At 38.8% G+C, this 25,493-nt stretch overlaps 1 protein-coding gene across 2 annotated transcripts in view; it reads left to right on the top strand.

The window, feature by feature from the left end:
* Positions 1-16,300, top strand: part of LOC307047843 (flavin-containing monooxygenase 5) — a gene marked incomplete at both ends in the record, with an annotated part of 38,327 nt that extends 22,027 nt beyond the window's left edge. The window contains 2 exons of one of the 2 annotated variants that reach the window (XM_079696545.1): positions 5,062-5,134; positions 16,240-16,300. In XM_079696545.1, coding sequence (XP_079552671.1) covers positions 5,062-5,134; positions 16,240-16,300 — 134 coding nt within the window. Of the gene's footprint in view, positions 1-5,061; positions 5,135-6,680; positions 7,027-16,239 lie in introns of those variants that run through there. The other variant, XM_079696546.1, reaches the window with a different exon arrangement.
* Between the last annotated feature and the right edge of the window lie 9,193 nt (positions 16,301-25,493).

The following is a 25,493-nucleotide window of genomic DNA, read 5'->3' as shown; positions in this document are numbered from 1 at the left end:
TACATTAAAAGGAGAGAGACAAGAATGGTTAAGGGAGTTGAAAATGTGCCATTTGAAGTACAACTAAAGGAGCTGGAGAGGTTTGGCCTGGAGAGGATAAGATTTAGGGGAGATATGGAAGTTCCCTGCAGATACCTGAATAGGTGCCCCATGGCAGAAGGTTTTATATATTTGCTTAGTATCACTCCAAAGGGTTGAACCAGAAGCAAGGAGTGAAATTCTGAGAGTTTGCACAATATCAGCTTAACATTAAAAATAAACTTTGACCAGGCCAATATGAAGTAGATTCAAGCCTCAGAACAGGGAGAGAAATCAGATGACTTTTAAGGTTCCCTCTAACAAAGTAGTTCTTTGATTCTATGGTTACTATAATAAAATTTGCTACCATTACTAATGTTTAATTAAAACTATTCAAAGTTCTTGTTGAGGGACTTCCCTGGTGGTCTAGTGGCTAAGACTCCACATCCCCAATGCAGGGGGCCTGGGTTTGATCTCTGGTCAGGGAACTAGATCCCACGTGCCTCAACTAAAGGTCATGCATGCCACAAAGAGGATCTTGTGTGGCACAACTAAGACCCGGTGCAGCCAAATAAATAAATATTTTTAAAAACGTTTTTATTGAAATTACAGATTCTTCTTCCCTAGTGAAGATCCTCATGGTAGCATAGAAAAAAGAAGCAATGATGTTAGAGTTGATAGAAAGAAAATTTTTCCAAATTTCCCCAAAGTTCTTTCATTTCTTTCTTTCTTTTTTTTTTTTTTCTATTTTTAATTTTTTGGCTGTGCCGTGTGGCACGTGGGAATCATAGTTCCCCAACCAGGGATCGAACCCAAGCCCCTGCAGTGGAAGCATGGAATCTTAACCACTGGACTGCCAGGGAACTCCCAAAGTTCTTTCATTTCTTAATTCCTTTTAATTCTATCCAGTAGATCATGTACTCCTTGAGCACTGGACCAGCAATCCAATGCAAGTAACCGGTGAAGTTGGCTTAATTCCAGTCATATAAAGTGGATCTTTTAATTGGGTCAATAAAGTAAGAGGAAAAAATTGCTTTAAAATAGGCCACAGCATCTTAGCACACTTTGAATAAAAACGAGACTCTTTTCCAGGACCAAGTGAACCATTGAGAGGATTAGGGCAACTGAGTATTTGGAAGATTCTGCATTATGACTGTGGGATTAGGGGATTTTAGGGGAAATGCACAAAAAGCTCAGTTTCCTATGCTAGCAAATCTTAGTCAGTGCTAATCCCTCTAGCCTTCTTCTTAACACTTGGAAGGAAGGAATCATCAGAGAATCCCTATAACTTTATCAAGTTTCCAAAACGAACCCTGAGTTTTTTGTTCTACTGTCTGCCTACCAAATCCTTGCCTTTCTCATCCCAGAATTCTACCTTCACTGTGCCAATTTTAAGACCATTCTATCACACCAACCCAACTCAGCCTGTCCTCTTCCCTGGCCTGTCCTTTCCTCACCAAGCCGCATTTCCCTACTTCCTTTGTTCTCTAGAATTATTATTCTCTTGTCAAGAAAATATTCCACCCTCTTCTAGAACACAGAACCCACTTGCTTGCCTTGACAGAAATCTACTTTTCTTTTGTCTCGCTTGTAGCCCTCTCAAAAGCCCTTGCAAGTGTTCCACTTTCATTTAGTAACTTTCTTCCCTTGAAAACCGTATGAAATGATACCAATTCTCTGGATCACAAGGAGGCATTATGTCATAGGATGGCATTCAAGTTCCTCCACAAATTGGATACAGGCTGTTTTCTCAGGCCCACCTTTCACTAGTCATTACCATCCATCCTACAATCTTCTAGATGCACTGAATGACTTACCCACTATGCAGCAAACACAGCAGGTACTCTTGTACCTTATGCCTTTGCTTCTGTTGTTCTCTCTGCCTGGTATGCCTCCCTTTACTCGTTATTTGTGTGGAAAAAGCCCGTTTATTTCCTCCCTCTCTTTGTAGTATATTGAAAGCTCTTTAAATAAAAGAATCATGTTTATTTGCCTTTGTTTTCCAAGTCTAGACCAGTGCCTAGCACATGGGAGGTAGCTAATACATCTCTATTCAATGACTGCGAGTTTAGTTTTGGAGGTTTTCTAAACTACAGTAGAAAGTTCTTATCAGAGGATCTCAGCTTATGAACTACCTTCTCAATTTCCAGTCATGGTAAAAGGCTGCACTGGACTGGACTGAAAGAGCAGAATGGCAGCCACACCTCCTTTCTCTTGTAACATTATCTTTACATTAAACATGCAGGGACTAGTCAGGATTACATAAATACAATCTGCCATAGGCCCAAGAGCCGACTGAAAGACTTAGTTCCACAGAGTTATAATTCAGGCTTGCCCATTATTATTATTTTTTTTTGCGGTACGCGGGCCTCTCACTGTTGTGGCCTCTCCCGTGGCGGAACACAGGCTCCGGACGTGCAGGCTCAGCGGCCATGGCTCACGGGCCCAGCCGCTTCGCAGCATGTGGGATCTTCCCGGACCAGGGCACGAACCCGTGTCCCCTGCATCGGCAGGTGGACCCTCAACCACTGCGCCACCAGGGAAGCCCAAGCTCGCCCCTTTTGAAACTTGTCTTGGAACCCTTAGGAAATCTCTGAACTTCAGTTCCACACTCTTCTTCAACAACATTCTTCAGCTAACATTTACTGGCCTCTTAGTATATGCCAGACCCTCTGCTAGGTGCTGGAGATGCAAATATGACCAAATAGAAAACTCCTATCTTTAGGGAACTGAGAGTCAAGCAAGGTAGACAAGTAAACAGACATTTAATGTGTTCATTCATTCAGCAGATATTTACTATATCCTAAACAAGTGTCCAATAACAATGTAGAGGAGTTGGCTATGGGAGCAGAAAGGAATAAGTACCCAATTCTCCCTACAACTGCAAATACACTGTAAAAAATGAGTTTAATAAAAGGACAAGGCCATCTTGACCATAACAGAGAAGAGAACAATAAGTAATATTTATGCAAAGTTACAGAAAATGACAAAATAAACCAAGTCCTGAGAACTACAAGGAGTTCAGAATTCTGGAGAATAAAGTATTATAGGAATTAAAGAAAATGAAGCTGGAGATATTTATAGAGGCAAAACCAAGAAAAATCCTTAGGTGCGATGCAAGAAGTTTACATTCAATGTAGGCAATAGAGAACAATTGAAGGATTAACTGAGAGAGTCAAATCAGATTTGTAATTCAGATGTATTAGAGGGAAAGGAAATGGGAAATAGGTCAATTTTGAGCCTGTGACAAATGTCCAAGAAAGACATAATGAGGGCTTTAAACTAAGGTAAAGGAATACAAGAAATATTTGAATGAAATTTCATTGGTGAATTTGAAAGGATTTGGATGGAATGTAGGTTGGAGATGAAAGAGAGAAAAGAATCTCCTCAGGGGCTATGGCCATTGATGCAAACTGGTAATATAAGAGAAGGAGCAAGATAGGAAGGAGGGAGATACATATGGTAAAAATGACATGTGCCTGAACGAGGAAACACTGCAACAGTATCAATGAATTAAGAACTGCACCACTGGATACAGTACACATCTTTATATATTGCTATCTATTTACCTATCTAATTTATAGTGATTTTTTGTTTGGTTGTGTTTTTGTTGTTGTTTTTTTTTTAAATGAATTGGCTGAATCACAGGCAAGAAATCACCTCCTCCTCCATAATGTTTCTAGTTAAGAGAAGTAAAAATTACGGTTGTACTATGAGAAATACTTTGGAAATCAACTCTCAAACTGTGTTTCATGAGCATCTTAAGACCTGTGATTAACTTCAAATGAAGCATTTCAGTGATTCCTCATTGACTTACGAACATACATAATAATTCCCAAGGCTAAAATGAAAAGAACACATGGCAAAACACAGAAGGCTATTTCTTGAGTGTCGAATTTGGGTCTCATGTTTTAAGAGGTACACACCAGCATAGTTACTAGAGTGTGCCCAGAGAAAGGCAACTAGTGGGGCAGAGAACGTGAAACCTGTTATATGGGGAACTGTTAAGGCTTTAAGGCTGATAATGGGAAGACTTAAAGAAGTTATGACAGTTGTTCTCAAATGGTTCAAAGGCTGTCATTTGTTAATACTAGACTCCTTGGCCCCAGAAGGCAGAGCTAAGTCCACTGGTGCCAGTTGCATGCAGGCATGTTCTGGGGTCAATGAAAAGGATAATGTTCCAGGAAGTAGAGTGGCCAAACAATTAAATCATCTCCTCAGGTGATGAGATCCCCATCACCAGAGATATTTAAGGAGGAATGAGATAACCACTTGAGAGTATTTGTAGAGAGAAGGATTGTATTAGGTAAGATATATTCCCATTCTAAAATTACATGTTCCAGAATTTTGTGGAGTAACACTTTAGAGTTGGGTGTGGCTAAAGTTTTCTACATGGCATAGTGATTGTAAATCCGGGCATAAAGGTAATCACTTAAATTGAGAGTTGTCTATGTTGACTTAAATACTATTCTACCTTTGTCTAGCCATGTCCTTGGTGTTAAATTCCTGCTACTGAAACTGGGCATTAGTGCTTAAATTTATTTGTTAAGATTGGGTATTATGAGTTGCCTTTGACCATCCCCCTTACTAAAATAGGACTGAGAGTTTACTTTTACTTCTTTCTCCCTGTGGTATAAAGCCTCTTTGTTATTAAGAGTACAAGTACAGGTGTGTTTCCAATCCTCCCCCCTCCTTTTACTTTGCACCTCATTTTCCGTATATTTTTAAGGCCATTTATCATTTCCTCATGTCCAATTTCATTTCCCAATTGAAAGACTATGTAAGGGAAGAGGCAGCTTTTGGTTAGAAAGCAGATTAGGAGAAATATCTTCCAAAGACAAAGCAGAAAACAGTAAGCTACTGAGGTTAACATGATTATATTTTGGTGGTGGTAGCATAAGGTGGTCAAGTGAAGGTGTAACCTCCTTGCTACAGACAACTAGCCTGTATTCCTTTGAATTTTCCATAGCATGGTAATTGTTAATAGGATTAGTGTTCACACTGAGGTAATTTTACACTTAAAATTTTGATTTTTCTCTTTAGGGATAAAGACATTACCCTCACAAAATGAAATGATAAAAGAAATAGCTAAGGTTCAAGAGGATATGGGCAAAAGGTAAGAGTTCTCCCAGGAAGATAGGTGGTTAATTTTTCCCACTTATTTTTCTTTTCTTTTGGCTGCATTGGGTCTTCACTCCTGTGCGTGGGCTTTCTCTAGTTCTGGAGAGCAGGGGGCTACTCTTCTTTGTGGTGCATGGGCTTCTCATTGTGGTGGCTTCTCTTGTTGTGGAGCATGGGCTCTAGGCACACTGGCTTCAGTAGTTGCAGCACGTGGGCCCTAGAGCGTGTGGGCTTCAGTAGTTGTGGTGCATGGGCTCTAGGGTGTGCGGGGTTTAGTAGTTGTGGTACACAGTCTCAGTAGTTGCGGCACACAGGCTTAGTTGCTTCACAGCATGTGGGACCTTTCTGGACCAGAGATCGAACCCGTGACCCCTGCATTGGCAGGCGGATTCTTAACCACTGCACCACCAGGGAAGTCCTGCCACTTACTTCTTAATAAGAGCAATGTTGTACTATATTTATTGTCCTCATGTCTGTTTAAGGATTTAGATTATATTTTGAAGGAAAAGGAAATAATAGTTTGTGACAATAGAATAGAGAAATACCACCAAGTGGTTTGAATATGGATGGGAAAGGAGAGAAAAGCTTAAGAAAATTCTATGTTTAGGGCCTAAAAGAAAAGTCAAGTAGGAAAAAGCACATGGAGAAAAAACCTGGTACATTATTTTGGCAAGGATTACATGAAGGGATATTAGAGCTGCCAGAGGAAGGAAGGGAAGCGATGAATAAATGAGAGGTAGATACGGTTAAATTACAAATCTGTAGGTAGATTTACAAATCTGCAGAGGCCACTTTGCTGGCTGTCATGTGACAGCATACTTAGGTCACAGTGACTCTTACTATGAGTAATCTATAGGATCTGGGAAGGTGGTACCACCAGTCCGTATTTTAGTGCTTGGGTGGACACATTTAGCCATCTGAATTTCAGAACTTGAGCTTATTCACTAGTGATTTTCATTTGAACAAAGTTGATGTTGATGATGTTCCTAGATTTTTATGGAGAAGTCAGAGGCACAATCATCCCATGCCCAAAGACGTGGTTTTCTTCAACTGATTATACCAGCATAACTCTCCCTTCTGAAAGGAGGAGAAAGACATTTTTTATTTAACCCTGATACCCTTTCTAGGTGCTTTCCTATTTTCCTCCTTCCTTTCACTGCTAAACTCCTACAATATATAATCTACATTACATATATTGACTTGTAATACTTTCCTCTTTGTTCTCAGCTTATCTATTTCTTCCACATCCTTCAAGGACTTATCATAGCTCGATTTTAAATACCCTCTTCTACATTTCTATTTAGGAGTCTAATACCACATGATTTACCAAAAGTCTTACATTCTTCTCCGTTTCATGTGTATCTATCTTATCTACTCCAGTGGACTATAAGGCCCTTAAGGATAGAGACAGTGTCTTTCTTCTCTATTTTCTACAGCTCCTAGCCCAATATTGAGGCAAGAGCAGACAGATAGAAAGCATTGATTAATTGATGGATTGACTGAATTGTTAATAGGCATGGCTTCTATCTCCTCTGCTTCAGGTATGTGGACAGCCAACGCCATACCATTCAGGGAGACTATATAGATACCATGGATGAGCTTGCTGATCTGGTGGGCGTCAAGCCCAATCTGCTGTCCCTGGCCTTCACTGACCCCAAATTGGCATTACAGTTAGTTTGGGGACCCTGTACTCCAATCCAGTATCGGCTACAGGGCCCTGGAAAGTGGGATGGAGCTCGAAAAGCTATCCTCACCACAGAAGATCGTATCAGGAAGCCGCTAATGACAAGAGTAATTGAAAACAACAATTCCACAACTTCAACAATAACAGTGGCCAGGTTTATGCTGGCTGTGGCTTGCTTTGCTATAATTATGACCTATTTTTAGCTGTTCCATTGTCATTGTCCCAATTTTCTTTGAATGCTGGATCTGCCTTCAGAACCTGACAAGATTGAACAACTCTCAGCTTCACATTGCCCAGAAATCTTTTATTTCTCTTTCTAAATCATTAAACCTTTTTCCTCTTTTCCCTACAGTGAAATCCCACCTTTTCATTTGTACTGGCTTACCTACCTTACTCTTATGACCCATCACTTTTTCCTTTCAGTCATTCCTGGACTGTGAGCTCAGATACTCTTTTAGTCATCTTTGTTTTGTCCTTAGCAGAGTTCCTGAAATGTGGTAGGTGCTTTCTTTTCTTTTTTTCACATCTTTATTGGAGTATAAAGGCTTTACAATATTGTGTTCATTTCTGCTGTACAACAAAGTGAGTCAGCTATATGTATACATATATCCCCATATCCCCTCCCTCTTGAGCCTCCCTCCCACCCTCCCTATCCCATCCCTCTAGGTCTTCACAAAGCTCTGAGCTGATCTCCCTATGCTGTGCAGCAGCTTCCCACTAGCCATCCATTTTACATTTGGTAGTGTATATACATCAATGCTACTCTCACTTTATCCCAGCTTCCCCTTCCCCACTGTGTCCTCAAGCCATTTCTCTATGTCTGCATCTTTATTCCTGCTGTGCCACTAGGTTCATCAGTACCACTTCTTTAAATCCCATATATATGCATTAGCATATGGTATTTGTTTTTCTCTTTCTAACTTACTTCATTCTGTATGACAGATTCTAGGTCCATGCACCTCAGCACAAATAACTCAATGTCGTTCCTTTTTATGGCTGAGTAATATTCCATTGTATATATGTGCCACATCTTCTTTATCCATTCATCTGTTGATGGACACTTAGTTTGCTTCCATATCCTGGCTATTGTAAACAGTGCTGCAATGAACATTGTGCTACGTGACTCTATTTGAATTATGGTTTTCTCAGGGTATATGACCAGTAGTGGGATTCCTGGGTCATATGGTAGTTCTATTTTTAGTTTTTTAAGGAAGCTCCATACTGTTCTCCATAGTGGTTGTATCAATTTACATTCCCACCAACATTGCAAGAGGGCTCCCTTTTCTCCACACCCTCTCCAGCATTTATTGTTTGTAGATTTTCTGATGATGCCCATTCTAATGAGTTTGAGGTAATACCTCATTGTAGTTTTGATTTGCATGTCTCTAATAATTAGTGATGTTGAGCATCTCTTCATGTGCCTCTTGGCCATCTGTATGTCTTCTTTGGAGAAATATCTATTTAGGTCTTCTGCCCATTTTTGGATTGGGTTGTTTGTTTTTGTGTTACTGAGCTGCATGAGCTGATCATATATTTTGGATATTAATCCGTTTTCAGTTGCTTCATTTGCAAATATTTTCTCCCATTCTGAGGATTGTCTTTTGGTCTGGTTTATGGTTTCCTTTGCTGTGCAAAAGCTTTTACATTTCATTACGTCTCAGTTGTTTATTCCTGTTTTTAATTCCCTTATTCTAGGAGGTGGATCAAAAAGGACCTTGCTGTGATTTATGTCATAGAGTGTTCTGCCTATGTTTTCCTCTAAAAGTTTTATAGTGTGTGGCCTTACATTTAGGTCTTTAATCCATTTTGAGGTTATTTTTGTGTCTGTAGTTAGGGTGTGTTCTAATTTCATTCTTTCACATGTAGCTGTCCAGTTTTCCCTGCACCACTTATTGACAAGGATGTCTTTTCTCCACTGTATATTCTTGCCTGCTTTGTCAAAGATAAGGTGACCCTATGTGCGTGGGTTTATCTCTGGGTTTTCTATCCTGTTCCATTGATCTATATTTCTGTTTCTGTGCCAGTACCATACTGTCTTGATTACTGTAGCCTTGGAGTATAGTCTGAAGTCAGGGAACCTGATTCCTCCAGCACCATTTTTCTTTCTCAAGATTGCGTTGGCTATTTGGCGTCTTTTGTGTTTCCATACAAATTGTAAAATTTCTTGTTCTAGTTCTGTGAAAAATGCCACTGGTAATTTGATAGGAATTGCATTGAATCTGTAGATTGCTTTGGGTAGTATAGTCATTTTCACAGTATTGATTCTTCCAATCCAGGACCAAGGTATACCTGCCCAATTGTTTATGTTATCTTTGACTTCTTTCATCAGTGTTTTATAGTTTTCTGAGTACAGGTCTTTTGTCTCTTTAGGTAGGTTTACTCCTAGGTATTTTTTATTGTTGTTGTGATGGTAAATGGGATTGTTTCCTTAATTTCTCTTTCTGATCTTTCGTTGTTACTGTATAGGAGTGCAAGAGATTCTGTGCATTAATTTTGTATCCTGCAACCTTACCAAATTCATTGACTAGTTCTGGTAGTTTTCTGGTGGCATCTTTAGGATTTTCTATGTACAGTACCATATCATTAGGAAAGTCAGTTTTAGGTCTTTTCCAATTTGTATCCCTTTTATTTCTTTTTCTTCTCTGATTGCTACAGCTAAGACTTCCAATACTGTGTTGAATAATAGTGGCAAGAGTGGACAGCCTTCTCTTGTTCCTGATCTTAGAGGAAATGCTTTCAGTTTTTCACCATTGAGAATGATGTTTGCTGTGGGTTTGTCATATATGGCTTTTATTATGTTGAGGTAGGTTCCCTCTATGCCCACTTTCTGTAGTTTTTATCATAAATGGGTGTTGAATTCTGCCAAAAGCTTTTTCTGCATCTATTGAGATGATCATATGATTTTTATTCTTTAATTTGTTAACATGGTGTATCACATTGGTTGTTTTATGTATATTGAAGAATCCCTGCATCCCTCGGATAAATCTCACTTGATCATGGTGTATGATTCTTTTAGTGTGTTGTTGGATTCTGTTTCCTAGTATTTTCTTGAGGATTTTTGTGTCTATGTTCATCAGTGATACTGGTCTGTAATTTTCTTTTTTTGTAATATCTTTGGTTTTGATAACAGAGTGATGGTGGCCCTCGTAGAACAAGTTTGGGAGTGTTCCTCCCTTCACAATTTTTTGGAAGAGTTTGAGAAGGATAGGTGTTAACTCTTCTCTAAATGTTTGATAGAGTTTGCCTGTGAAGCCATCTGGTCCTAGACTTTTGTTTGTTGGAAGATTTTAAATTAATTTGAATTTCATTACCTGTGATTGGTCTATTTATGTTTTCTAATTCTTCCTGGTTCAATCTTGTAAAGTTGTACTTTTCCAGGAATTTGTCCATTTCTTCCAGGTTGTCCATTTTATTGGTATAGAGTTGCTTGTAGTAGTCTGTTATAATCTTTTGAATCTCTGTAGTGTCTCTTGTAATCTCTTCATTTCTAATTTTATTGATTTGAGTCCTCTCTCTTCTTTTCTTGGTGAGTCTGGCTAAAGGTTTATCAATTCTGTTTATCTTCTCAAGGAGCCAGCTTTTAGTTTTATTGATCTTTGCTATTTTGTTTCTATTTCATTTATTTCTGCTCTGATTATGATTTCTTTCCTTCTACTACCTTTGGGTTTTCTTTGTTCTTTTTCTAGTTGCTTTAGGTGTAAGGTTAGATTGTTTGAGATTTTTCTTGTTTCTGAGGTGAGCTTGAATTGCTATGAACTTCGCTCTTACAACTGCTTTAGCTACGTTCCATAGGTTTTTGGATCATTGTGTTTTTGTTGTCATTTGTTCCTAGGTATTTTTTTAATTTCTTCTTTGATTTCTTCAGTGATCTCTTGGTTATTTAGCAGCGCACTGTTTAGCCTCCATGTGTTTGTGTCTTTTACTGTTTTTTTCCTGTAATTGATTTCTAATCTCACAGCATTGTGGTTGGAAAACATGCTTGATACCATTTCAGTTTTCTTAAATTTTCCAAGGCTTGATTTGTGACCCAGGATGTGATCTATTCTGGAGTGTTCCATGTGCACGTCAGAAGAAAGTGTGTTTTTCCACTTTCAGGTGGCATGTCCTAAAAATATCAATTAGGTCTATCTGGTCTATTGTGTCTTTTAAAGCTTGTGTTTCCTTATTTATTTACTCTCTGGATGATCTGTCTATTGGTGTAAGTGGGGTGTTAAAGTCCCCCACTACCATTGTGTTACTGTTGATTTCTCCTTTTATGGCTGTTAGCATTTGCCTTATGTACTGAAGTGTTCCTATGTTGGGTGCATAAATATTTATAGTTATTACGTTTTCTTCTTGAATTGATCCCTTGATCATTATGTAGTGTCCTTTCTTATCTCTTGTAACAGTCTTTATTTTAAAGACTATTTTATCTCATATGAGTATTGCTAATCCAGCTTTCTTGTGATTTCCATTGGCATGGAATATCTTCTTCCATCCCCTCAATTTCTTTCTATATGTGTCCCTAGGTTTGAAGTGAGTTTCCTGTAGACAGCATATATAAGGGTCTTGTTTTTGTATCCATTCAGCCAGGCTGTGTCTTTTGGTTGGAGCATTTAATCCATTTACATTCAAGGTTATTATCAATATGTATGTTCCTATTACCGTTTTCTTAATGATTTGGGTTTGTTTTTGTGGGTCTTTTTCTTCTCTAGTGTTTCCCGCTTATAGAAGTTCCTTTAGCATTTTGTAGTAAAGCTGGTTTGGTGGTGCTGAATTCCCTTAGCTTTTGCTTGTCTGTAAAGTTTTTGATTTCTCCGTCAAATCTGAATGAGATCCTTGCCAGGTAATCTTGGTTGTTGGTGTTCCCTTTTCATCACTCTAAATATGTCCTGCCACTCCCCTGTGGCTTGCAGAGTTTATTCTGAAAGATCAACTGTTAACCTTATGGGGATTTCCTTGTATGTTATTTGTTGCTTTTCCCTTGTTGCTTTAAAATTTTTTATTTTTATTTAATTTTTCATAGCTTGATTAATGTGTGTTTCAGCATGTTTCTCTTTGGGTTTATCCTGTATGGGACTCTCTGCGCTTCCTGGACTTGATTGACTATTTCCTTTCCCATGTTAGGTACGTTTTTGACTATGATCTCTTCAAATATTTTCTCAGACCCTTTCTTTTTCTCTTCTTCTATAATTTGAATGTTTGAATATAATTTGAATGTTGGTGCATTTAATGTTGTCCCAGAGGTCTCTGAGACTGTCCTCAATTCTTTTCATTCTTTTTTCTGTATTCTGCTCCCTGGCAGTTATTTCCACTATTTTATCTTCCAGCTCACTTATCCATTCTTCTGCCTCAGTTATTCAGCTACCGATTCCTTCTAGAGGATTTTAAATTTGTTACTCTGTTGTTCATCACTGCTTGTTTGCTGTTTAGTTCTTCTAGATACTTGTTAAATGTTTCTTGTATTTTCTCCATTCTGTTTCCGAGATTCTGGATCATCTTTACTATCATTACTCTGAATTCTTTTTCAGGTAGGTTGCCTATTTCATCATTTATTTGGTCTTGTAAGTTTTCACCTTGCTCCTTCGTCTGTAACACATTTTTTTTTTGTCATTTTTTAAAATTTGATGGGTGGGCTGTATTCCTGTGTTACTGGTTGTTTGGCCTGAGGCATCCAGCACTGGAGTTTGCAGGCAGGTGGATAGAGCCGGGTCATGGTGCCGAGATGAGGACTTCCAGGAGGCCTCACTCCAATTAATATTCTCTAGGGTTTGAGGTTCTCTCTTAGGCCAGTGGTTTGGACTCAGAACTCCCACCACAGGAGGTCAGGCCTGACTTCCGGCCTGGGAACCAAGATCCTGCAAGCCATGTGGCGTAGCAAAAAAAAAAAGAAAAAAAAACAGCAGTACAAGAACAAAGAATAAAAAAATAATAAAATTAGAAAGATAAAAAATATATTAGGAAAAATAAAAATATAATTGAGACAACTGCAACAAGATAAAACAAAACCACAACAGAAAAAAGAAAGGGAAAAAAAGGGGGGAGAACAATCTGAAAGGAGCAGAACAATAACAAAGTATAAAGAATAAAATTAAACTAAATAAAAGGTTAGAAAAAATAAAAAATACATGAATCAACAAGAATGAATCAAGGTAAAACAGAACCTCAATCTAAAAGAGGAAAAAGAGAAAAGAAAAAAAAATGCCTTGGCTTTGGGGCACAGAGTTTAGGCGTGGGTGGAAATTAGGCAGTGGTGGGCTTTAGCATGGCGGTGAGGGGGGGGAACCTAGGCGAGAGATGGGTGACATTTGGGAGTGGGGCATGGCCTAGGCTCAGGACCCATGCAGCCGGAAAAGACCTTGGGGGCGGGGCCTAGGTGGGCTCCATTCAAACGTGGGGCATGGACTCTGCTTAGGGTCTGCATAGAAGGGGAGAGGCAGCACATCCAAATGGGGGCCTCTAGAGTGTGGAGTTCCGGAGTTTGGAGGTAAGGTCCTGGGTGAGGGTGTGTGGGTGGGGTTTAGGCCCAGTGCGGTTGGAGGGGCTCTCAGAGGGGGTCTCCGAGTATAGAGGTAGAGCCCTGGGTGGGGTGTAGGGGCCGGGCTTGGGCTCTGCACTGCAGGAAAAGGAGGCTGTGAAGTAAGAGGATTAGGCCTGGGAGCCCAACAGGCTCCCTGGTGCCTAAGTGGACAGGGAAAGCGCTGGCCACATTCCCTTCCATTCCTCTGTGCCACCCTCTAGGGTGTCCCCCCAACTGCCATCCCCCTAAATGTGGGTCGGTCCCACTGGGTGTAGGAACTCCTCCCATCCCCCAGCCACCCCTCAGGGTTGCCAGTCCTGTATGTCCAGCCTTTATTTTTGCTCCCCCTTACCTCCCTCCCACCCCCTCAGTACCCACGTGGCTGGAGGGGGCCTCGGTGGGCAGAGGATCAGGCCCAGGATCTCAGCAGGCTCCCAGGGGCCCAAGAGGGCAGGGGAAACCTGGGCATGCTGCCTTTTGATCCTCTGCCCTCCCAATGGTCCCCCAATTTCCCCCTTCGGGCATGGGATCCCTTCCTTTCCCACAGCCGCCCCTCAGGGGCACCAGTCCTGTCCCACCTCCACTTCTCCTCCTCCCTCACTCCCCACCCCAGGCCCCACATCCTACCCCATCACTGGGGGTTCCTCCCATTTCCCTTAGTTGCCTGTGGTCCCCCACCAGTGTATGCCCTAGTTATGCGGAGACGCGAATTCCGCGTCCTCCTAGTCTGCCATCTTGACTTCACCCTTGTGGTAGGTGCTTAATAAATGTTTGCTGTCATTTATCAAATATTATGGTGGGGAGCATAAGCCAATATCTACATAAGAAATGGGAGATTCCATGTAACGGTGCTTCCGACAGGATTTGGTTTTCTACTAGACTTTTAATCTTTTATTTGTTTTTAATATTGTAACTAAATGTATTTTTCCTCAGAGATAAGAAAAATAATGGTCTTATAACAGTTGTATATATCTAAGATAAGATATATAGATACTTAAACACTTTGTTTCAAACATTTTGTTTCACTAGCCGTTCACCAGTGTGTCTGATACATGGTCATTTTCACTCTTTTCCTCTAAGCAACACGTCTATTTTCTCAATGAAGAAACTGCCTCCAACTTTCTAGGCTCATGGATCAATTTAACAATCTAGCAGCTACCAGCAGGTTCAACTTGGCTGGAAAAATTGGGATTTAAAATGAGCTGTCCAGTCTTTTTTGATCTCTTAGTTCCCATATTAGGATACAAGACTTTAACTTAGGAACTATGATAAGTAGCCATCAACTGCTGTGGTGTGGCCTACACAAGTGATTGGATTTTTCTCCCCCCAACTCCTACTATCTCCCCTCTACACCCTCTCACACAGAGAGTCTAAGTAGTAAGTATTCGAATAGGTCAGTTATGTAATAAATTAGGATTAATAACTAAATATAGGGGTATTCTGCTTATAACAGTTCTTATGTCACACATTGTAGTTATGAAAAACAAAGCAAATGAAATGAAACCAAGGACTCCAGTTTATGTCCAAGTGCTGCTGTTGATTCTGTTTTCTCATCCGCAGAAGTTTTGCTCTGTTCTTGTCTGTCAGAGTAGTTAACTAAGTGTTAGATGTCTGACACACTTAATTTCATGAAGAAAAGAACTGGAGGTACCAGCCAAGTGTGTTAGTAAATAAGCTGTGGTGTAGTACATTTGGGATTGCTACCTATTGCTTAACCAAAAAATAAATTTGAACAACTGGAAAAACAATGTTAGAAATCATTATCTTTCCCAATGTACAATAAATAAGAGAGCCAGAAACGTGAGACTACAACTTCCTCCTAATCATATAACTATTTGTACAGTTCCCTGCTATTTCGCCTAATTTTGCCTGTGGAATGCTTTTCGAGAATTGGAAGGTCTTTTTTCTTCCAGAATCTATGTGATACTGGGGATTAATCCTCTATTAAAATGGACCTAGTATCTTTTAATCTGCAGACTATTCTTCTTCAAAATTAAATTGAAAGCTGCTTCTTTTCCATTTTGTTCCTTCAACATATAAATTTGCCTCTTTCAGCATGTAAGTTTGTTGAATTGAAGTCCTTTGATAATGTAATTCCTAGTTATCAGCAATAAGTACCCCAGTTTCCTCTTTAAATAAAAAGCATGTAATTCTAAGCTCATTGACTCTCTTAGTTTCCTTATAATATGAAAGGTTACCCTCCCCCCAAAAAATCATTGGTTAAAATTCTAAACCAAGCTAAAAGTAAGATGTGAATAGGAAAGTGAACTCAAAACAACTCAAGATACAAAGCCCTAGTTACTGATGAATGTGTATTAATCATCAATTTACCACATCTTGCTTTTGTAATTATATTAAAAGGTCGTATCACTTTCCCAATTATATTATACAGAAAAATGCTTTCTTGTAGTGACAGAAAGTAAGGAAGTCCTCAAAAAGCAAATCGATGGGGGAATGTCACAGGGACACAGGAACCAACTGAAAGTGGTCCCAATGGCCAAAGCTGGAACAATTTGAACAATATAAATAACCTAGTATTGGTTTATAATATAAAGTATAAAAAATATACATCAGTCCATAATGGTATAAATAAGTGATTGAATAATAAGTGGGGTAGAATAGAGAAAACTCCCATATGGAAGAATTTCAAACAATTTATATAAATACTCTGCCCTCCAGGAGTTGGAGCATAACTCCCCATTCCTTAAGTGTAGGCTGCATAGAGTGACTTCCTTCCAAAGAGCGGTAAAGGGAGAAAAATAACTTTAGAGTGAAGAAATCTGAAAAACACTACCTCAGCTGGGTGATCAAGATTAACATCAACAGTAAAGTCATGTGGACAGTATGTACTCTTGATATGATGTGATGAGAAGGGTACTTTGCCTCTGTGGTCTTCATCCCTAAAACCATGACCCAGTCTAACCATGAGGAAAACATCAGACAAACTCAAGATCGGGAATATCTTACAAAATACCTGACCATCTCAAAACTGTGAAGCTCATCAAAGAAAAAGGAATGTCTGAGAAGTTGTCATAGTATAGAGGAGCCTAACGAGACCTGATGTCTAAATGTAATGTATCTTGGATGGGATCTTGGAACATAGAAAGACATTGAGTAAAAATGGAAGAAATATTAATAAAGTATGGATTCTGGTTAATAACAATGTACTGATTGGTTTATTGGTTGTGACAAATGTAGCATTGTAACGTAAGATGTTACCAATAAAATAAATTGTGTGTGGGATATACAGGAACTCTGTACTAACTTCCCAAGTTTTTCTTAAATCTAAAGCTATTCTAAAATTTTAAAATTATTATTAAAAAAAAAGAAATGTATTCTTTTGGTTTAGGATTTGACTCAGAGGCATAGTCTAGTGGAATTTTCTCAGAGGAGGAAGAATATTGGATAGTACCATTCATTTAAATTACTATCTTTTCCCTTGATTACTCTACAAATTAAGTTCTTCTAATAAAGCATACTATTACTTACTATAGCAATTTTGTTCCTTTGTTGAATAAGTATAGACTACAGTTGTAGAGAGGAGAAAATGGTAATACGAGGTCAAAAGACACATTTTCCTAAAATACTTAGGTAAGTTCTTATAGCTGAGCACATTAAGCCAATAATCTCCACTAGCAAAATGTATGGTATATTAATAACAAGTACATTCATGAATGAGATAATTTTATTCAGTACTGGATCTGTGCATGGTTACTTTTGTCAGTAGTAATATAATGTATAATACTATACAAACATCCTCCAAGCTGCTTACTTGTAATTTCCCAAAGTGCTGTATTTTTCCATGTTTCTACATACATTCTTATGTTTCCCCTTGCCCAACCTATTTCACCTTCAAGATTCATGTAACCTGTTATCTGTTCTAGAAACCTCCCGGATGAAATAGGTGACCTATCTTTATGCTTCACACCACACCTGGTATATTGCTCAATTATATGTGGTGACTATCATTTGTCACACTATATAATGTCAATTGTTTCTGTCACCTAGTTCCTCCTTGAATTAGTAAATTCCTTTGAGGAAGATACTTTGTAATTAATCTGTATGTTCCTAGTGCCTAATATAGTACCTGAAACACAGTAAGACCTCAGTAAATCAATGACTAATTAAATGATTAATTAATTAAGTTCAGCATGGGAGATAAAATATGGATGAGTTTTTAAAGGAGTAAATAAAATAGTGAATAATACTTCACTATTTTATTAAAAAGTTACAGAGGAGATTATGGGGTGCTTAACATTTTGAAATGTCTGTGGGGCAAGCATGTTCTTCCAGAAAATATTCTGGGATAGATCATTGATCTGAGTCAGTATGTCATCTCTAATATTGTTTAGTTTGAAACACAAGTGACATGTCCTATCCATATCTTATTTCCTCAATCAAACACAGGATTTTAAAAGGCAATATTTTAGCGCGGGAACAAAGGTGGGGTGCGTGTCTTCCTTGATCCTCCTTGCTGCCTTGGTCCTCACTGCTGTTTCTCCCTGCTTTCTCAAATTCCCCAGCTTCTTTAAAGCACCCACTACCTCTCCTGTTTGAAATTATTTACGGACCTCCCGTTTACTCCTCTTCATTCAGTGAAGATTTTAGCACCAAGCTTTCCCCCTCTCTCTATATATAACTACTCCTGTAGTTAATTTGTGCAGCAGTTTTCTTAACCTCAATTTTTTTATTGATATATAATTGACATATAACATTATATTAGTTTCAAGTGTACCATATAATGATTTCTATATATATTATGAAATGATCACCACAGTAAATCTAGTTTACATCTATGGCCACAAATAGTTAACAAATTCTTTTCTTATGATGAGAACTTTAAAGATCTACTCTCTTAGCAACTTTCAAATATACAGTACAGTATTGTTAACTGTAGTCACCATGCTGTACATTATATCCCCAGGACTTGTTTATCTTATAACTGGAAGTATTTACCTTTTGACCCCCTTCACCCATTTTGCCCACCCCCCGCCTCTGCCAACCACAAATCTGTTCTGTGCATCTATGAGTTCAGGTGCTTTGTTCTGTTTTTTAGATTCCACATAGAAGTGAGATCATACAATACTTCTCTTTCTCTCTCTTACTTATTTCACTTAGCATAATGCCTTCAAGGTCCATCCATGTTGTTGCAAAGGCAGGATTTCCTTCATTTCTTTGCTGAATAATATACCATTGTGTATATACACCACAATTTTCTTTCTCTATTTCTCCACTGATAGACACTTAGGTTGTTTCCATGTTTTGGCTGTTGTGAATAATGCTGCCATGAACATGGATGTGCAGCATTATTCTGTAGTTCACATCTATGTAGGTAATACTTTCACCAATCCAATGTATTAGTTAGGATTAGATTCAACTGCATATAACAGAAAAACCCAAAGTAACAATGGATTAAACAAGGTTTAAGTTTATTTCCCTCTCATATGAAAAGATAGAGGAAGATAGTCCTGAAATGGTGTAACAGCTCCACAGCATCTCTTTCTGCTCCACTATCAGCATATGGCTTCTACTTTATGGTCCAAGATGGCTGCTGGAGCTCCAGCCATTATATGGACATTCTACACAGAAGGAAAAAGAAATATAGAAGAAGGCCACGACCCTTTTAAGGAAAATTACTAGAAGTTCCATATAACATTTCCACGTAGATCTCATTGGAAGTATTTAGTCACATATATCTAGCATATATCCAGGGAGGCTAGGAAATGTGTCTTCATACAGAGAGGCAATGTATCCAGGTAAAATCAAGGTTCTATTATTAAGGAGGAGGGGAGAATGAGTATGAGTGTTGAGGTAGACCTTTACCACCTGGCCTCTCACTTCAATGACCTTCTCATTCCAGTGATTTTATAATCTACCTATGTCATTACCACCAAAATCTCTATTTCAAGCATACCACTGTCCAAAACCTTCTCTTATCTTTTCAGCACATTCACTCCAGTACTCTAACTCCACAGTTTTTTGACTCCACTTCATGCCCTCCATTAACCTGCTCTATCTTTACTTCCTAGCCTACCTGGTCTATAAGCCATGGTCCAACATTATAATCATATCCTACCATGCACTCTCAATTCCTTAGCCCTTTCCTCCATACTTGCTTGGCTAAACATTACCTTTAGTTATGTGCCTGCACTAAAACACTTAAATATGGCAAGAGAAAAATATCACTGTGCTCATTTGACGTCTTAAATTCATGACCACTAAACCTTGTTTCTTTTTTCTCTAAGAAAATAGAAGCAATCAGAAGACTTTCACATCTTTCCACTCTGTGCCCAAGGTCTGTAATAGGGCTAGTCACATAGGCACCCTCTGCCAGCCCATATCAAAATTCCAGACTCCCAGAAGGAGAGCAGGTGTTCAGTATAAACCACACAGTAACACAGTGTAGGCACAGCGGGCCACTCTTATCAGTTGGGGTGGTAAGAACCCTCCCAAAATCCAAATTCCCAGACACCAGCCATCGGCCAAAGATGCAAGGTGGCCTTCCGAAGGATAAGCAATCTCAGGCCTGCAGTTATGCTCCACCTCCTTAAGAAGGCAATATACACATAAATGTGGAATTTTTCTGTATAGGAGATTTGTTCCCCATATTCTGGTTGGTTTTAATTCTTTATTTTTGGAGATATGGGAAGCACTATTATGGTTCCAAGAGTCAGCTAACTCTTTCCTTACACTGCCTTTTATTAGGGATCTCCAATACTGGTCTCCAGACTGTTGCCTGCCCTAGTGTTTCTCAGAATTTGGTTCTTGATCCAGAAACATCAGCATCATCTGGAACTTGACAGAAATTCTCAGACCCCATCCCAGACTTACTGAATCAGAAGTTCCAGTCGCCAGTCATCTGTGTTTTAGTAAGCCCTCCTGATGCATGGTAAAGTTTGAGAACCACTGATTTAGCCAAAAGGCAAGGAAGACCTGTAAATGCTCTTTCTGTCAGGACTTGAACAGATTCTGAGGTCTCTAGTATCTACCAGAATCAACCGATGCTGAGTTATGAAAATTGGGTTGGGATGAGAGTGGTGTGGAGCTGGGGTGTATTCAAACTAGCATCTTCCCTTTCTTGAGGATTTTAAATAAACTTATTTTAAAGCTCTCTTCAGAGTATTTATTTGGGTGCAAATGCTCTCATTTGAAGAGACTTCTGGGACTTCCCTGGCAGTCCAGAGATTAAGAATCTGTGCTTCCAATGCAGGGGGTGCGGGTTTGATCCCTGGTTGGGGAACTAAGATCCTACATGCTGCTCAGCGCAGCCAAAAATTTAAAAAAAAAAAAAAAAAAAGTCTTCTGACTCAAGATCATGTCACTGGGCTTCCTCATGTGTTTTACTATTTGGATTACTTTAGTAATTTTTTAAACTTTTTATTTTGAACCGAGTTAATTCTTTCAGAAAAGTTGCAAAAAAAAAATACAAAGACTTCTTGTATAAGCTTTCCCCAGGTTCCCTAAAGACTTCACATAACATTACAACAATTATCAAAACAAGAAAATTAACATTGATATAAAACTGTTAACTAAATCACTTATTCAATTTTCACCACTTTTCCCACTAATTTCGCTTTTTTGTTCCAGGATCTTATATTGCATTTAGTTGTTATGTATCATTAATCTCCTCTAATCTTCATCAGTTCTTCAATGTTTTGTTTCTTTCAGGAACTTGACAATTTGAAAAGAACTAAGTTCCATACTTTATTCTGATTTATTTACTTTATACCTAATGTTTTTTTCTATCACAGGCTCCCACTTAGGGTATCACATTACTCCTTATCATTAGGCTGCTTTAGACTGTGACAGTTTCTTACACTTTTCTTGTTTTTGATGATCTTGACAGTTTTGAGGAGTACTAGTTAAGTATTTTGTAGACTATCCCTTAATTTGTGATTGTCTGATATTTTTTCCTCATGATTAGTCTAGGGGTTTGGGCTGTCAGGAGGAAAACCACAGAGGTAAAGTGCTATTCTCATCACCTTATATCAAAGGTACTGCTACTGACTTCCCACTAATGATGTTAAGCTGGCTGAGGTTGTGTTTATTAAGTTTCTCCACTGTAAAGTTATCCTTTTTTCCCCTTTTCTATATTGTATTCTTTGGAAGTATGCTCCGCCCATACTTAAGGGGTAGACAGTTATGATCCATCTCCTTGAGGGCAGAGTATGGGGAAAGGGCTCAGAGTTTCCATGCCCTCTCCAAGCGAGCCACTCTCCACGAATCTCCACGTGTTCACCCACCTGGAAGCTCTCCAAATTCCTGTCCTTTTTGGGGGTTTGTGGAGGCTTCAGTACACAGGCATGATTGACTAAATCATTGTCCATTGGCAATTGTTTCAACCTCCAGCTCCTCTCCCTTCCCCAGAGGTCAGGGTGTGGGACTGAAAGTTCCAACCCTCTAATCACGTGTTTGGTTTTCCTGACAACAGCTCCCATCCTTAGGTTCAGTCCAAAAGGCATTTCATTAATCTAACAAGAAACACCTTTAATGCTCTCATCACTTAGGAAATGCCAAGGGTGTGGGGATTGCAGAAAGAGGGACAAAGACCAAATACATGTTTCCTATTATAAACCATGATATCACAGACCTGAATAGGTATTTCTCCAAAGAAGGTATACAAATGGCCAACAGGTACAGGAAAAGGCACTCAACATTGCTAATCATCAGGGAAATGTAAATCAGAACTACAATGAGATATCATCACCTCATCTGTTCGAATGGTTATTACCAAAAAGACAAGAGATAAGAGTCAGCAAGGACTTGGAGAAAAGGGAAATCTTGCATGCTCTTGTGGGAATGTAAACTGGTATAGCCACTGTAGAAAACAGTATGGAGATTCCTCAAAAATTAAAAAATACAACTACCATATGATCCAGTAATCCCACTTATGGGCATATATCCAAAGGAAATGAACTCAGGATCTTGAAGATATATCTGCACTCCCATGTTCACTGCAGTATTATTCACAGTAGCCAAGATATGGAGACAACCTAAGTATCTGTCTAAAGATGAATGGATAAAGAAGATGTAGCATATACATACACAATGGAATACTATTTAGCCATGAGAAGAAAATCCTGCCATGTGCAACATCATGGATGGGCCTTGAGGGCATTATGCTAAGTGAAATAAGTCAGAGAAAGACAAATACTGTATTGTATCACTTATACCTAGAATCTAAAAAAAAAGTTAAACTCAGAGAAACAGAGGGTAGAATGATAGTTGCCAGGGGTCAGGAGTTAGGGGAAATGGGAAGATGTTGGTCAAAGGGTATAAACTTTAAGTTATAAGATGAATAAGCACAGCATGATGACTATAGTTAATAATACTGTGCTATATACCTGAAATTTGCTAAGAGAGTAAATCTTAAGCATTTTCCCACACAAACACACAGAGGTGTGAAGTGATAGATGTGAATTACCTTGATTGTGGGAATCATTTCACAGTGTTCACATACATCAAGTCATCATGCTGCATACTTTAAATATATATAATTTTATCATTATACCTCAATAAAGCTGGAAAAAATTAATATCAATGGTATTTGTTTTTTAAAATAATTACTTTCCACAATGGTTGAGTAGTCTCTTTTGTGTATAAATTTGTATCATTCCTCTTCCTAAAGCTGATATTTTAAATAGTATTAAATTGTTTTTATTTTTTATTGAGGTATGATGTTCATACAATAAAATCACACTTTTTAGTGTACAGTTCTGTAAATTTTGACAGATGCATAACACCATTACAATCAAGATACAGAAGTATTCTATAACTCCCCCAAATTTCCTAAAGGCCCCTTTGTAGTCAACGCCTCTTCCCACCTTCAACTCCTGGAAAGCACTGATCTGTTTTCTGACTCTAAGTCTTGCTTTTTCCAGAATGTCATGTAAATAGACTCTGGCTTCTTTCACCTCCCATAATGCATTTGATATTCATCCATGTTGTGTGTATCAAGAGTTTAATCCTTTTCATTGCTGAGCAGTATTCCATTTATGGCTATACCACATTTTGTTTATAGATTTACCAGGCAAAAGACACTTGTGTTGTTTACCTTTTGGGGTGAAAATGAGTGAAGACACATATGTTTTGTATAAATAAATATTTATGTACAGGTTTTTGTGTGAACCTGTCTTTATTTCACTTGAATAAATACCTAAGAGTGGGATTACTAAACTGCATGTTAGGTGTATGTTTAACTTTATAAAAAAGATCAGATTGTTTTTGAAATGGAAATCACCAAGATGAGGTGTCACACTCATTCCTGATCACAAGTCGGGATGCAAACTGGGAAGCAGAGACAGGAAAGTAAAGCTCCAGATGCCGAATCTAACCTGTCATCCAGTTCTGTAAAATCGATATATTTTTCCCCCATTCCCCCATCCTCACCTCTCAGAGGAAGTAGGACACCTTTAGCAACATGCATAAAAGTATACGGTGTTGTGAAGCCTCCCATGCTCTCCATTATTCTCCTCAGTTTATCAGGCAGAATGGCTTATCTGAGGAGACAAGTGGCAATGACATCTGAGACACAGTAACATCAAGAGAACCCCCACCAATTATTTTGCCTATTACCTTCTTCTTTTCCTTCCCTCTAGAAGGAAGGATAGGACACTGGGGCAACAGCAATAAGTCTGAAGAGAGAAATTATACTGGTGTTGGTTAAGAGATCATGTTTCTTTACCTAGTCTTTCCTGAATATAAGGAAAAAACAAACATGGGACTAGGGAGAAGCAATTAATCCTTCCTACAGTGTCAAATTACTTTTGTCTTATGTCTAAAATACACAATATGCAAAGTTGACTTTTATTATTAACTACTGACCGATTTATAAATGTTATTAGAGCAGAACAGTGTCATGAATAATCCCCAAAGCAGATTTGCTTCTCCTATGCTGATTTGACGCTTGTAAGGAAATACATACTAAGGACATATTACTTGGCATGGAGAAACCACCCTGGGGCTAGAAAGCTGAACAGTACACAAGTTAATGTTTATTGTATTAGTCCTTCAAGGGCCTTGCTTCAGAGTCCTGTGGAAAGATTGAAAGGAATTCTGGGAATAAGGGGGCGTAAGATTATCCAAGAAGGAGGTAACTAGACAGTAATGATTTTGGAGGGGTGAGCAAAAGGTTGCAGTAAAAAAAATGTACCTTTTTTTCTGCAAACTGTCTTTGGTTAAGAGCTACAGAATAACTGAGTTTATTAGGGGCAGAGCAAAAACAAAAGGGGGAGCAGTGGATTTGTTGGACTTAAGTGGACGGGTTTTTAACTTAATATAAACTTTTCAACAAATAGAGATGCTCATTCAGAAAGGGTGGCCTTGTGTGACTTGGGGTTCCCCATTACTGGCTGTGTTTAAGACTAAGTGCAATTATCCTGTTATAAATGTAGTAAACAGTATTCATGTACCCTTCATTCTGCAAATGTTTATTAAAAGTTTACTCTGTACAAGGTGCATGCAAGAACATGAAGAATCAAACTTAGATTTGCTCTCTGCCAGTTGTCAATGCAGTGGTTCTTACACTTTAATGTGTATACACATTCCCTTGGGGATCTTGTTAAAATGCAGAATCTGATTCTGTAGGATGGGGCCTCAGACTCAGCATTTCTAACAAGCTCCCAGGTGATGCCAATGCTTCTGGTCACTATAACACATGCTGAGTGACAAGGGTTTATAGTAGGTAATGAGACATGCATATAGTCATAATACAAAGTAAGAATTAGTTAATACCACAGAAGTCCCATTAATTATCAGTAGAAACCTGAATCTGCTCCAACAAGACTGTCGTTGCCCTTTTCTACCTAAGTATTCCTTCTGATGCTTCTGTTGCTCTCTTTCTTGAATTTCATTTCTTCTGGGGTTGCTCACTTGCAGTGCTGTTTCTTAGCCTAGAATAGCTTTCTCCTTCTCCTTATACTAATTTTAACAATTTGTCAAGATTTATCTCCTGGGATTTCCCTAGTGGTGCAGTGGTTAAGAATCTGCCTGCCAATGCAGGGGACATGGGTTGGATCACTGGTCTGGGAAGATCCCACATGCCGCGGAGCAACTAAGCCCGTGCACCACAACTACTAACCCTGCGCTCGAGAGCCGGAGAGCCACAACTACTGAAGCCTGTGCTCCTAGAGCCCATGCTCCGCAACAAGAGAAGCCACCGCAATGAGAAGC

Source organism: Hyperoodon ampullatus (assembly GCF_949752795.1).
Source record: "Hyperoodon ampullatus genome assembly, chromosome: 2".
In the NCBI taxonomy this organism is placed as follows: Eukaryota; Metazoa; Chordata; class Mammalia; order Artiodactyla; family Ziphiidae; genus Hyperoodon; species Hyperoodon ampullatus.
Note: the sequence above shows the minus strand (reverse complement) of the source record. Positions and strands in the feature narration are given on the sequence as shown.